The sequence below is a fragment of the Mustela nivalis genome (genome assembly GCF_964662115.1).
Source record: "Mustela nivalis genome assembly, chromosome: 6".
Lineage (NCBI taxonomy): Eukaryota > Metazoa > Chordata > Mammalia > Carnivora > Mustelidae > Mustela > Mustela nivalis.
In genome coordinates this window covers 128,350,151-128,364,616 of record NC_139025.1, presented here as the reverse complement: position 1 = coordinate 128,364,616, position 14,466 = coordinate 128,350,151, and the positions used below count along the sequence as shown (strand labels likewise).

Below are 14,466 nucleotides of genomic sequence, written 5' to 3'. Positions count from 1 at the left end.
TGTTTCGAGACACCTTGAAGACTTGAGTTTATGCCCCTAACCCTCACCAGCATCAGAGCAGGATCACAGTCCCCAGGCACGTACAGGTAAACAAAAAAGCCGTTAAAGCTTAGCCCCAGCCTCCATTTATGTGAGCGTCTGACATCAGCTCTCTAATCACTTTGTCATCGAAACAAAAAATGTCTGGTCAAAGTCACCAGGCAGTGTGAGGCCCATAAGAAATGGGCAGAAAGAAGGGACACTGTTGGTGTGTAGAATGTGGCATCAAACACAATCCACGGGCGCCTGGGTGGCACAGTCATTAAGCATCTGCCTTCAACTAGGGTCATGGTCCCAGGGTCCTAGGATTGAGCCCTACATCCAGCTCCCTGCTCTGTGGGAAGTCTGCTTCTCCCTCTCCCACTCCTCCTGCTTGTGTCCCTCTCTCACTGTGTTTCTCTCTGTCAAATAAATAAATAAAATCTTAAAAAAAAAAAAAAAAGCCACAACACAACCCAGTGAATGGGCATTTGTCTGGACATAAAGAAGAAGAAAAAAAGTGAGAGCAATGACCTAGTCCACCTTTTTCACAGAAGTATTAGTTTTTGCCACCAAGGGAGTGGCAGGCGAGAATTCTACCACTGAACCACCCATGCGCCACCAAGGGAGTGACCCAAAGTACAACAAAATTCTAAAGGAGGGGAAAAAACCCCATAGAACTCAAATGAAAGAAAAAATAAGTGCCATGTAGCCTCACAGCCCCCAACGCATATTCAAAGTAGCCAGTTCTGGCAAAAATCCTACTTGGTACCCCAACTGAGGCTGACGTCTCCCCTCCGCCTCTCCCCTCTGCACCCCTTCCCACTAAAACCAAGTGGGAAATCCAGAGGAATGGGCCTTCTGGTCCATGGGCATGGGGTGGGGGACCAGAGGGGGGAATGAATCAAGTGGGACAGAAAAAAAGACACCTGCCCATTCTCTGCTCTTGTAATGTGATATAATAATCGAAATATGATTGGAAACAGGTGATAAAGTCTTGTGACACAGGGCTGACCTCTACCCTAAGAAAAAATAAACACCAATTTAGACATTTGTATTTTTTTTCTGGACTTCAAGATAAGTACATTCCATCTCCTACTCATCTTAGAGAGTTCACAGCTTTGCCCCATTTTATTGAGAAGGAAACTGAAGCAGAGAAGTGACTAGCTTAAAACACCCAATGGGTGAGTGACAGGGCTGAGTCCAAACCTTCTTTGGTTCCAACGTTAGTGTTCTTTCTGAGATGACCATTCTGCTCCATTATTATAAAACTGCAGCTTTGCAAAAATCTTGACTGGCCATCTTACCAAGCTTCCTGGAATTTCTTCATCCTGCACGGCCTCTCTTGATTCCGCCGACTCCTAAACCATCTTTCCACCTGGCGCTCTGTCAAGTTACACTTCTTTGCCAGTCCGTAAATATCAGTCTGAAAAGGGATAACATGAATGAACAGGCGATAAAGAGCAGTCAGATGGGAATGCGGTCAAGCGCGATTGGGTTACCAGAGCTCGGGCGCTGGAGAGGAGACACATTCTTCGTTAGATCTGGAGCCAGTGATTTGAATTTACCTCTTTGGTTTATGGGATCACACACGCTGACACACCAAAAAAAAAAAAAAAAAAAAAAAGAAGAAGAAGAAGAAAAAATCCCAACACTCTGAGTTACCAAGAAACAGCAATACTCCGTAATTTAGCAGCAACCCATACATTCGAGCTGCAGAGGTATGCTCACTCATTCAGCAAAGTTTTATCTAGGCTTCCTAGGTATCAGCTCGAGTAGTAGAGTTTCAGATCAGATCCAATCTCCTCATCTTTCCTACAAGGTAACTCAAACACCAAGAGTTTTAGTAAGTTGTCCAAGACCTAAAATTAATAATAAAGTGAGGGTAAGAACTGAGGCTAATGCACTTCCTGGTCTTTCACACAATCTTAGTGATGGCTCCACCAGATAAGACAGAAAAACTCAAACAGGTGTTGGCTATCACTGTCACCTTTAATCAGATGTAGAGTCCTTGTCAAACTAATCCAAAATAATTTCAATCATAAAAAAAAGTAAAGATTGTAGAATATACTATAGATGTTTGCTTCTCTTCAGGGAAGCAGAACTCATTTTTAAATTTGGATATAATATGGATGATGGAGTAGCTCAAAGGTCATACACTTGAAGTTCTTCTCCTAGGGCCAGACCAAAAAGGCACATGGCTGGATGGATCAGGTCTGTTTCATGGCAGGAGCTTAAGTTATATTCTTCAATACAGTCAGGTTTTAGAGGCTAAACCTACAGTGTTTTCAGTTGACACAAAGAAATAAGTTCTGTAAGTTTTTGAAATACCTTTATCCTTGATCCTTCATTTTCCAACACAAGTACAAGAACTATTTCCATCTCCTCTTTAGTAGGAAAATAAAATGGCATCAAACTGACCCTCAGCTTCAGTGTGGACAAGATAGGACACAGCAAACAGAAAAGCCCCTTCTTGTTCCAGAAAGGCATCTGTGAGCCAGTTCTGGCCAGTGGCTCCCAGAGGGAAAGTGCACACTCAGAATCTCAATGGGACATTGCTAACGGGTTCTAAATCTTGACTGGTGCCTCAAAGTAGATTAAGCCAATCGTGGACCAACATTGCAAGGGCCGAATAAGGCCTGCCTGGTGGTTGTACACCCCAAGGTCTGGGACCAGTCACACAGTTTCCCCTGTGTTATTGTGCAGAGTTGCCCTAATTGTTCAGGCCCACAGTGTTAACAGTCGATAAAATTCATAAAGCAGCTCTGACACTGAAGACTGGCAAAGGCCTAATTGCAGGTTCTCTGTACCTCCTAAATTGCTACCTATTATTTAACCAGCAAGAAGGAAAGCAGAACAAAACAAAAACAGGATATCGCCCATATGATAGTCTGTTTCCTCCCGAATACCTACTCTTACAGGCCGAGGGTTCACGAGCTGATGTCTGGTCGTTGTTTTGTTTTTGTTTTTGTTTTTGTTTTCTGTGCTTTTGAGAAGACTGAATTGTCAACCACTTATTGCTGCCTCCTTCTTGCAAGCATTGTGCTAGTCCCTGGGGAACTAAATGAATCATAACACGGACATGGGCCAGGAAGGGAGAAAATAAAACAAAGAATTCTAATGAAACCCCACGAGTGCGAAGATAGGGGAAGAGCAGGACACCATGGGAACTATGCCTGTGGAGACTTTCTGAAAGTTCCACATAGGCTGGACCTTGAAAAATGCCTCAGAGAAGGAGAGGATAGAGAAGGGACACGTCCTAGATGAGGGGCCAGCGCGTGAGGTCGTCTGCAGGTGAGCGCAGGGGTGTGCAGGGAACACCTGGGGAACAGAACGAAGTCTGGCAGGGTAGAGCCCTATGAAGAGGAGGGGAGGAAAGTCATGGCTAGGCTCACATCAAGGGGTGCTTTGTCTGGGATTTATCTTGGGGGTGACAGGGCGTTGGCCCTGATAAAGTCCCCCTCCAGCAGTGTGGACCGATGGAAGGAGCAGGAGTATGTCTGGAGTTGGACACTGCGTTCACTTTGCCCTTGTGTCCAAGGCCTTTGTTCTCACAACCCTGGAGGTCTGGATTCACTAACCCACACAGCTCATCACACTCCCTCATGGGAAGCAGTTCCATTTTATGATCCCATCATTTCTATAGATATCTGCTTAATAAATGCATCTAGAAATAGCACTCAAACATGATTTGAAGTAATTTGTTTTCTCTTTCAGAGCGCAGATGTGTCTGGTTGAATGTCAGTCTTGACAATACTGGCTTCATTCACTATACTCTTATTGGGATAGAAAAACTCTTGAAAACAAAAGTCTCTGGAAGTAATTTCTTATCAACACATAAAACAAGCATTTATCGAACACCTACAATGCACAGAAAATCGTGCAAGATGTTATGTTGGTATTTCTTTAACTGTCACATGGCTCTTTTCTCTTCACAGCAGGAAAACTTGATAGAGACCAAATTTCCTAATTTTAGGTTTCCTAGAAAGCTGACCTGAAGCTTTTGCTATAGAAACATGTCAAGTAACTGAGAGCATAGCACTGTTCTTCATGGTTTATATGCAGTATTACCCGGGTACAGTATTTTCAAACAGAAAGAGAGAAAAATAAGGAATTTCTAAAAGGCCCCGAATTTTTCATAAACTGGCTAACTAATTTCGCTTTTGAAAAATGTGAAATGATCTTGGGTATTTATTATCACCAGTGGTAAGAGCAGCGTTGAAATGAACATGAGCTGTCCTTTAGGGCACATGGAAATAAATACCATGTGGAAATGGCTTGTCAGAATCTCCTCATTTTAGGAAAAGAACAAACAAGGAAGTCCGGTGCAGAAGCTGAGGGCAGAAGTCACAGACAGTGCTGGCTAGCTGTGAGCAATTCTGGACCCGATGCTTCACGCGACATGATCTGACCTCCACGTGAGCCCACCGGATCCACGATAGAAATGGTCATTGTAGACACAACAGAATTCAGCAAGTAAAGTTCGGCACCCTTAAAAATCTCTCTGTCCTAAACCATGCTAGAGCATACTCTTGACTTTTATAATGACCGGTGGTCACTATCGGTATTCATCATAGAGGGTGTCTGTCATATTGGGAAGAGTTTTTATTTCATCTCTCATTTAAACGATGATGAAAATGAAACTAGGCCTGCTCTCTCTCTTTCTCACTGGCAAATAAAATTAAAAACAAAACAAAACAAAAGCTTTTGTGTGTGTTATGTAAAGATTCCCCGTGCTACACCATTTCAAGAAGTGCCTCTGGTATTGCAGAGAGAACTCTGACTTTCCTGGGGAGTAGGCAGGAGCACGGCACATTCTAACCGTGTGGATAAAATAATGTGCGCAACTCATGACAGCCACCCAGTGAACACTTTCCTAATGTGCGTGATGTATATCGATGGAACCATAATCATAAGAAGTGTCAGGTAATGGCTACTCGGCCTTAACAGTCAGTGGTCTCCTGTGGAAGGATCCTTTGTATGTATCCCACCCCCCAAAATTTAATTTTCTTTTTTTTTTAAGGATTTTATTTATTTATTTGACAGAGAGAGATCACAAGTAGGCAGAGAGGCAGGCAGAGAGAGAGAGGAAGAAGCAGGCTCCCTGCTGAGGAGAGAGCCCGATGCAGGACTCGATCCCAGGACCCTGAAATCATGACCTGAGCCGAAGGCAGCGGCTTAACCCACTGAGCCACCCAGGCGCCCCCAAAATTTAATTTTCATCTTTATACCAAAATTATGGCATTGATTACTAGTGTTGAACACTGTAGCTGAATATAATTATTCAACTATGGGGCTGCCTGGGTGATCTCAGGGTCGTGATCTCAGGGTCCTGGGATTGAGTCCCACATCGGGCTCTCTGCTGGGCAGGGGGCCTGCTTCCTCCTCCTCTCTCTCTCTCTACTTGTGATCTCTCTCTGTCAAATAAATAAAATCTTTAAATAATAATAATAATAATAATAATAATAATTCAACTATGAATATTGGTTATTTTGTAATATTTCTGTGTCATTTTATACTATGCTTGGAACAGTGTATAACTTGTCAATAGAGGGGAAATAAATCCAAATGAGTCAAATCATTTGATGGTCAACAGGAACAGGTATCTTACACAGATGATGTAAGCCACAGGTGACTGAGACATTAAGAAAGGAGTTTTTTGTTGTTGTTTTTTTTTAAAATCTAAAAACAAAGAACTTGTACTTACTTGAGATGGTTGCCTTGTGGAATGTTTGAAAAAGTTCTCTAAGACAGTATTTGGTGTAATCTTCTTTCGAACTTCCCCTTTAATGCCAAATGATTTTGCTAGAGGCGTAGCAATAAACCTACAAAATATGAAAGAAAGTCCAAAATCTGAGAATGAACCCACAAGGACACCAGAAAACTCAAGCCATAACTTTTGATTCCAGATGAAGGATCAGCCATTGGGTCATGTTGTCCTTGGGCGACCTACAGCCAACCTCTGCCATGCAAAGAAGTTCAAGAAGAGAAAATGTTGAGACCATTTACACAAGCAATAACTTAAAAAAAAAATACTTGCCTGTTAAAAATCCACTTATGTAAATCCAAATATATTTATATATGAGATCCTGGAATTGGGGTAAGCCATTTCACTTAAGAGTTTCATTTTAAGGCTCCAAGAGATTAAAATGAATAATAATCTGGTTATTGAAAGTTTTACTTGGTGATACTGTCTTAGAGAATTACCATGTTCCTATTTGAAGTTCTAACATGAAAAAGTGGTCTGACTCCTGGGTAAAGATCAAGGAGTGGGATTGGTGGGATATGACAAGTATACATTTAACTTGATAAGAAACTGGCAAACTGTTTTCGGGGGCAGGTGGCACCACTTTGCATTCCTGCCAGTAATGGGCCAGAGTTCCAGTTACTCCGTATCCCTGCCAACACTTGGTATTACAAGTTCTTTTAATCTCAGCAATTTTACCGGGTGTGTTCTGGTTTTCACTGATTTTCTACTCTAATCTTTATAATCTCCTAACTTTTGCTTGCTAGATGTTTAGTTTGCTCTTTTTTCCCCCTAGTTTCTGAAGGTAGAAGTTTATTGATTTGAGATCTTTCTTCTTTTTTAATATAGGTATTTGCAGGTATAAATTTCCTTCTAAGCACCATGTTACATCTCCTAAGTTTTGACATTGTGTTTTCTTTGTCATTCATCTCAAAGTATTTTCTAATTTACTGTGATTCCTCCTTTAACCCATTGGCTATTTAGAAGTATGCTGTTCAATTGCCACATATTTGCTCATTTCCCAATCTGTGTGTTACTGACTTTTAATTTCATATCATTGTGACTGGAAAACACACCTGGTAAGATTTGCATTTCTTTAAGCTTATTGAGACTTGTCTCATGGCCTAACATACAGTCTATCCTGAAGAATGTTCCTTGTGCATATGAGAAGAATGTGTCTTCTCTTGTCATTGGGTGCCATGTTCTACAGATGATGTTAGGTCTACTTGGTTTATAGAGCTGATTGAGTCTTCTATGTCCGTTTTAATCTATCCCCCCCCCAATTATCCATTATTAAAAGTGAGATATTCACATCCACAACTATTTTTTGAGTTGTGTATTTCTCCCTTCAATTCTGTCAGGTTTTGCTTCATGAATTTTGGAGCTTTGATGTTAGGAACATATATGTTTATAATTATTATGTCATCTTGATAGATTTATCCTTTTATGTTATAAAATGTTCTCTTTTCCAGTAACAGTTTAAAAGTCTATGAAAACCTAAATTGCCTGATATTAGTATACAGACACTCCATCTCTCTTTTGGTTACTGTTTGCTTGGTATTATTTTTTCCCATAATTTTACTGTCAACCTATTTATGTCCTTGAACCTCAAGTGTGTTTCTTAGAGAAAGCATACAGTTGGATCGTGTATTTTTTAAAAGATTTTATTTATTTATTTGAGAGAGAGAGAGAGCAGGGGGAAGAGCAGAGGGAGAAGGACAAGCAGTCTCTGTCCTAAGCATGGAGCCTGATGTAGGGCTCGATCTCACAACCTGAGATCTTGACCTGAACCAAAATCAAAAGTCAGACACTTACCCAACTGAGCCACCCAAGAACCCCAGATCATGTATTTGTAGCCATCTCTCCTATTTATGCCTTTCAGTTGCAATATTTAATCTATTTACATTAATGCAAATTACATTTAATTACTGATAAAACAGGATTTTTATGTCTGCTATTTTGTTATTTGTTTTTTATGTATCTTATGTCTTTGTTATTTCTCTATTCTTTGGTAAGTTTTCTTTTGTGTTAAATATTGTCTAGTGTAGCTTTTTAATTCTCTCTCTTCCTTAAAATATTTTTCTTCAACTTTTTTTTTTAAAGATTTTATTTATTTGATAGGCAGAGATCACAAGTAGGCAGAGAGGCAAGCAGAGAGAGAGGAGGAAGCAGGCTTCCTGCTGAGCAGAGAGCCCGACGTGGGGCTCGATCCCAGGACCCTGGGATCATGACCCAAGTTGAAGGCAGAGGCTTTAACCCACTGAGCCACCCAGGCGCCCCTTTCTTCAACTTTTTAAAAAAGATTTATTCATTTTAGAGAGACAGAGTGAGCACAAGCAGGGGGAGGGGCAGTGGGAGAGGGAGAAAGTGAGAGAATCTCAAGCAACTCCATGCTAAACATGGAGCCTGATGAAGGGCTTGATCTCATGAGATCTTGACCTGAGTCAAAATCAAGAGTTGGATGTTCAGCTGACTGAGGTACCCAGGTGCCCCAAAATATTCTTTTAAAATAATTTTCATAGTGGTTAACCTAGGGATTATAATTAACATCTTCATGCATAACATCCTAGTTCAGATTAATACTAAAATAATTTTAGCAATATAAAAAAACTCCATTACCTCCTTGTTCTGTGCTATTAATGATAAAAATCATATATTTATAAATTGCATTTTCATTAACACAGATTCATAATTACTTTTTGATGTAGTTGTGGTTTAAATCAGACAGAAGAGAAATGTGTTACAAACAAAAACCGTGTATATACCTTCTTCTTATTTCTTATATAGGGGACTTTACTGGTGGTGCTTTTTATTTCTTCATATGGATTCAAGTTACTGTCTCGTGTCCTCTAATTTCAGCCTGATTTAAAGTCTTTATCTAAGGATACCTGGGTGACACAGTCAATTAAGTGTACGATTCTTGATTTCAGCTTGGGTCATGATCTCAGGGTTGACACTGAGCTCTGTATTGGGCTTCTCTTTCTCCCTCTCCTTTTTCCCCTCCCCTGTTCACACATACTCTCTCTCTCAAAAAAAAATTAATTAAAAAATAATGAAGTCCTTATCTAATAAGGCCAACATCTTGGTTTTGTAAGGGACATTTTCCTTACAAAAAGGGGACTACTTTTTCCTTGAATGGACCACACTTCTCGTTTCTTTACGTGCCTTATAATTTTTGTTGAAAATTGGACATGTTAAATAATATAATGTGGCAAATCTGAAAATCAGATTATCCCTCTCAGAGTTTCTTGGTTTTGTGGTTTGTTATCATTGTCCATTTGTTTGTTTCATTCCTTGTTTGAAATGATCTATTCAGTCTGTATTCTTTGTCATGTTTGGGCACTGAAGTCTCTATTGGGTAGCTTAAGTGTCACCTAATGACTAGACAGAGATTTCCTTAAATGCCAGGAACCAATAAGTCTCCCAGTCTTTGCCAAAGAGCTCTGCCTACATTTTGGGGCAAACCTTCAACACTCAGCTAGGCAGTTGCCAACTTTGCCTTAGCCTTCACTTCCTCTTTGCACAGAGCCCCAAGATCATCCAGAATTGAGAGCTAAGGGCCTTCTCATATCTTTTCTGGGCATGTGGAGAGCCCTGGGAATACCCAAAGTTCTACAAATTCAAGTGTCCTTCTGATTTCCAAGAATATGTCAGAGCTTATCAAAGTCTGCTATGGACATCTTATTTTCCAGTTTTTCTTTTTAAGTGTTCTGGTTAGTATATTATTTGCCCCAATTGTTACTGACAACCTCAGGTAGTTCCAAAGTTAATCAATTGCCTCTATGTGTTTTAGACAGGCATCTTCAGGGAAAAGGCTTTTCTGACTCAGGTCAAATAAAGACTCAGGTCAAATAAAGTACTGGCTTCTCTGGAACCACAGGAGAGGTCAGATAATGACATTTTTCTGGTAATGATGCTCTGTTTCCCTCCCTTCAATGGCTGCCAGGATACCAGTTTCCACTGAAATTGAGGACTATTGGGGTTAAAAAAATATTTTATTTATTTATTTATTTGACAGACAGAGATCACAAGTAGACAGAGAGGCAGGCAGAGAGAGAGGAGGAAGCAGGCTCCCTGCTGAGCTGAGAGCCCTATGCTGGGCTTGATCCCAGGACCCTAGGATCATGACCTGAGCCGAAGGCAGAGGCTTTAACCCACTGAGCCACCCAGGCGCCCCGACTATTGGGTTTTTAAAGCTATCATAGAGGTGGACAGGGCAGTATAGGAATAGGGCAAGTTAAAATGTCACAGAGTTTATTGTTCTTTCCAAGACTCAGCTGTTTTTCTTAAATAACAATCCTTGGATTGCTGCTAACCTTTGGTTAATTGTGAATTTTGAAAAGTTGATTTTGACCATTTTTGCTAGTTTTCTGATTGCTTTTAAGGAAGAGAGAATATTTGGAGATCCTTACTCTGACATTTTTGTTAATTTCTGGGGTATAGTGGTTTTAATTTACATTTTGCTAATGACTAATGATGTTGGACACCTTTTCATGTGTTTACTTGCCATTTATATATCTTTGGTGAATTATTTACTCAAGTATTTTGTCCATTAAAAAAATTAAGTTATTTCTTTGTTTATCATTAAGTTAAAGTTTTCTTTATATATACTGAATTTAAGTCCCTCATCAGATACATGTTTTGCAAATATTTTTCTCCCAGTCTGTGGCTTGTCTTTTCATTTTATTTACACTTTTTAAAACAACCTAAGGCATTTTTGCATATTGCATAATTCACCTTTTCCAAGTATACTATTCAGTGATTTTTTTTAAGTAAAATTACCAAGTCATAGAATCATCACCACAAATCAGCTTTAGAAGATTTTCATCATCTCAATGTAATCCCTCATGCATATTTATTGTCAATTCTCTTCCCTCTCACCCCTTCCCCCAGGCAATTGCTAATCTGTTTCATCTTTATAGCTTTGTCTTTTTAGGATATTTAATATAATGGAATCATACAATAATATGTGGTTGCTTGCGGCTGGCTCTTTCATTAGTTTAATGTTTTTGAGGTCCATTCATGTTTTGAGATATATTTGGAGTGAGCTCCTTTTTATTACTGAATGGTAATTCATTGTATGGGTATGCATACATTAACAATGTCTTTTGAAGAGCAAACACTTTTAGCAATTTACCAAGGGAAATAAAAGCATGTGCCTGTACAAGCTCTTATACTCAAATATTCATAGCAACTTTATTCATAATAGCTAAAAACTATAAACAATTCAAACTCCCAACAACTAAAGGATAAATAAATGGTGGTATGTCAATATGTTGACAGACTACCCAGCAATGACAAGGTATCACTGATACACACAACAACATGAAAACAATCTCCAATGTGTTACGTTAAGTGAGAGAAGCTGGGCACAAAAGACTGTGATCTACACGATTCCATTTGTAAGAATCGAAAAGGCAAATTAGGCTGACAGAAAGCATATCGGTGATTGTGAAGAGCTAGTAGGTAGGGAGAAGATGAACCAGACAGGGTATAAGAGAGTTTCTCAGCTGGTGGAAATCTTCTACATCATAATTGTGGTGATGGTTACTCCACTGCATACTTGTGCCTAAATGCACCAAATTTTGGATGAACTTTATCGTATGTAAAGCATACCTCAGTAAAGCTGATGTTTAAAAAGATTTAGTTATTTATTTTAGAGAGAGAGAGGGAGCTAATGGAGGCAGGGGGATGGGCCAAGGAAGAGGGAGAGAGAAATCTAAGTGTAGTCCATGCTGAGTGCAGAGCCCAACGCAGGGCTTGACCTCATGACTTTGAGATCATAAGATCTTAAGATCCTGAGATTCCAAGAGTTGGAAGCTTAACCTATTGCACCACCCAGGTACCCCTAAAGCTGATTTTAAAAAATAATGATATGACTCTATTCTTTCTCCAGTTGTAACAAAGGCTCTATCTCTTGCCAGGTCAGTCTATTTTAGTACTTACTCAGAGGTTTCTGTGTTTAATTAAATGCCAGAAATTCCAGTTATGAATGATCATTTATCCCTTCAATTCATTTTTTTATAACCATGGGAGTTGAATAAAATTTTTTCTAAAATAATTTGATAAAATAAAGCCAATCCAACTTCCAGATGGACTAAGTTTTCCTGGAAATGGCCCATACATTTCAGAGACATATAAAAACAAACTATGCACCAGATGTACATAGAGCAATGTGGATAGATCATAAAACATAGGGCTGCATTTAAAAAAAGAAGAAACAGAGTAAGGTCTTATCACCACACCATTATGTCAACTAACAATATGTATGCTTTATGTTTATACACATGTTTTCCTGGGTCATACAAATAAAAAGCCATCAACGACATTAGAACCCAGCAGGCAGGAATGTAACTAGGAAATGGGGATAAAAGGTAATTAATGAAAAAGTTAATTTGAATCACTCAAAAAGAGGTCTTATGCAGACCAGAGAGCATGCTATGATTTGAGGATTATGATTAATTAATTCCCCTTTGCATAAAATGTCCAAATTTTAAACAAAAATGAAGATGTCCTTAAAACTAACAAAATCTCAAAAAAAACATTTGACAAAGTTTTGGATAAATAATGGAATTGGTTCATTTATCCAACCTACTAGTTATGAAAATTTTTAGTGGGAAAACACTCATTGTTCTTACCAATTGAATAACACAAATACAGCATGCTTTAATATTGTAGTGTTCTCAGTCATAGTCACTCATTTGTCTCTCAAATGTCAGAAATGAAAAACTTAGGAAGAATTTAAAAAGCAAAGAGGAATTGAGCCAAAAAAAGATTTATGCAGTAAGGGAATACAACCAACCTCAAAGCCAAAGAAAGTATAACATTCCCTTTTAGAGGATCATGTGGGAGATTCGTATATGGTTCAGTATACTCAATGGATAAATACATGTTGTCCATAGTATACTTGCTAAAATCAGGAACACATCTATATTCAAATCATTAATTTAAACAAAAAAGAGAACTGTGGTCTTATTTGTTAAGATGCTTAGGCCTCAAAGACAGAAATAACATTTTTTATGAAACACAGGAAATATATAAATATAGTTTTCTATTTCAGGATTATCCTTCCTTTTCAAATAAATCTGGAAAAATCAACCATTTTATCTAATATAACTGTAAATAATTATGAACTGGTACATAATTTAAAAATCTCTTTTGAAAAAGGAAAAAAGAAAGGAGTATAATAAATACTTGATAAACTGAACTGAAAGAGAAGGGAAATGACAGGTCTTAACTCTAGAAGGACCTTGGAGATTAACTTGCCTGAACTTTCATTTTATGGATATGGAATATAAAAAAAAATGTCCAAGAGGAAGAAAAAAGAACATGAACTTCTGCTCCCATGTAAATGGTTCACAGTTAGGTTAATTACCAAGGAATGAGTCTCTTAGGTTTGCTACTATTGCAGAATTGAGCCTTCAGATGGCCCCATTCCGACACCCAGACAGCCCCCTCTTCATCTAACACTTCATCAGTTCCTTGTGAGCCAAAAGCCTATTGCAATCCCAGACCTCCACCTCCCTATTTTTTTCCAATATTCTTTTATAGAATAAAAAGAAAGCAGCCCTAGGCAGATATTAAGCATGTGAAGTTTAAACACTTCTCCTAAACAGAAATAATAGCCCACAGCCATAAGATCGATTCCTAGGTCCTACAGATTCAAAGGCTCTTTGAACAGAGTTTAAAAGATTTTATTTATTTATTTGACAGAGATCACAAGTAGGCAGAGAGACAGGTTGAGAGGGGGAGGGAAGCAGGCTCCCCGATGAGCAGAGAGCACTATGTGGGACTTGATCCCAGGACCCTGAAATCATGACCTGAGCCAAAGGCAGAGGCTTAACCCACTGAGCCACCAGGTGCCCCTGAACAGAGTTTAATCAGGGGATTTTATGTGAAAGAACTAAATATTTGAAGCAATGTAAGTCTCAGGTAACATTAAAGTCTAATGTGCATATTTTGAAATTATGTCAATTTAGGACACTTAGTAACTCTCGTAAATTGTTACAGATAGGTCATCCCACCCTCTGTTCTTTGCAGAATGAGGACATGTTATTCCATCATGAGCTTATGTTGCTCAGTGAAAATGGTAGAAAAACTTAAGTGTACTCAGTGCACAACTAAATAAAAGGAAAAAGATTACCTTTTGATTGTACCACCTTCACCCCTGCCTTGAACCATTCTGGGACCATAATTTACTCTGAGATGTAAATGTGTTTATTACACAAACATCTAAATCTGAGTGGCTTAGATCTCATACAATCATACTTCAGACACATAGAAGAATGCATAGAAGAGTCCAGATAAGTAGTTAGAAAGTGTTATTCTAGGCTCCCCCCTACCCGCTCTGGCCAACAACAACAACATACATACACATATACCTAAATATTTATATATGCCATAAAACTTATAAGGAAAAGTAATCCTAAATACAAAGCAAATGTCAGTCACTTTCAAATGATCTCCTTTCTTCTTCATCAATTCTCTCTCTGCTCTTGCTTTTCTAGGAAAGGACATCACTCCCTGATCTTAAATGGCTGCTGGCTAGTACTAAAGGATAAAATGAGTCACCCAAATTACAACTACGGGTCACTTCATAGAATGAGAAGGTATAATATAAACAGAGTCTAGGACAAAAGAAGAAAGCTCTCTTGTATAAATATAACACAGGATATGCTGAAACCCAGTGTCAATTTTACATG

General features: G+C 38.8%; 1 protein-coding gene across 3 annotated transcripts in view; it reads right to left on the bottom strand.

Moving 5' to 3' along the window:
- Window positions 1-14,466, bottom strand: part of CERS3 (ceramide synthase 3) — a 107,965-nt gene that overhangs the window by 53,669 nt on the left and 39,830 nt on the right. For all 3 annotated transcript variants that reach the window (XM_082734218.1, XM_082734217.1, XM_082734216.1), the window contains 2 exons: window positions 5,726-5,843; window positions 1,326-1,444 (listed from right to left, as the gene is read on the bottom strand). In XM_082734218.1, the coding sequence (XP_082590344.1) occupies window positions 1,326-1,444; window positions 5,726-5,843 (237 nt within the window). The remainder of the gene's footprint in view (window positions 1-1,325; window positions 1,445-5,725; window positions 5,844-14,466) is intronic.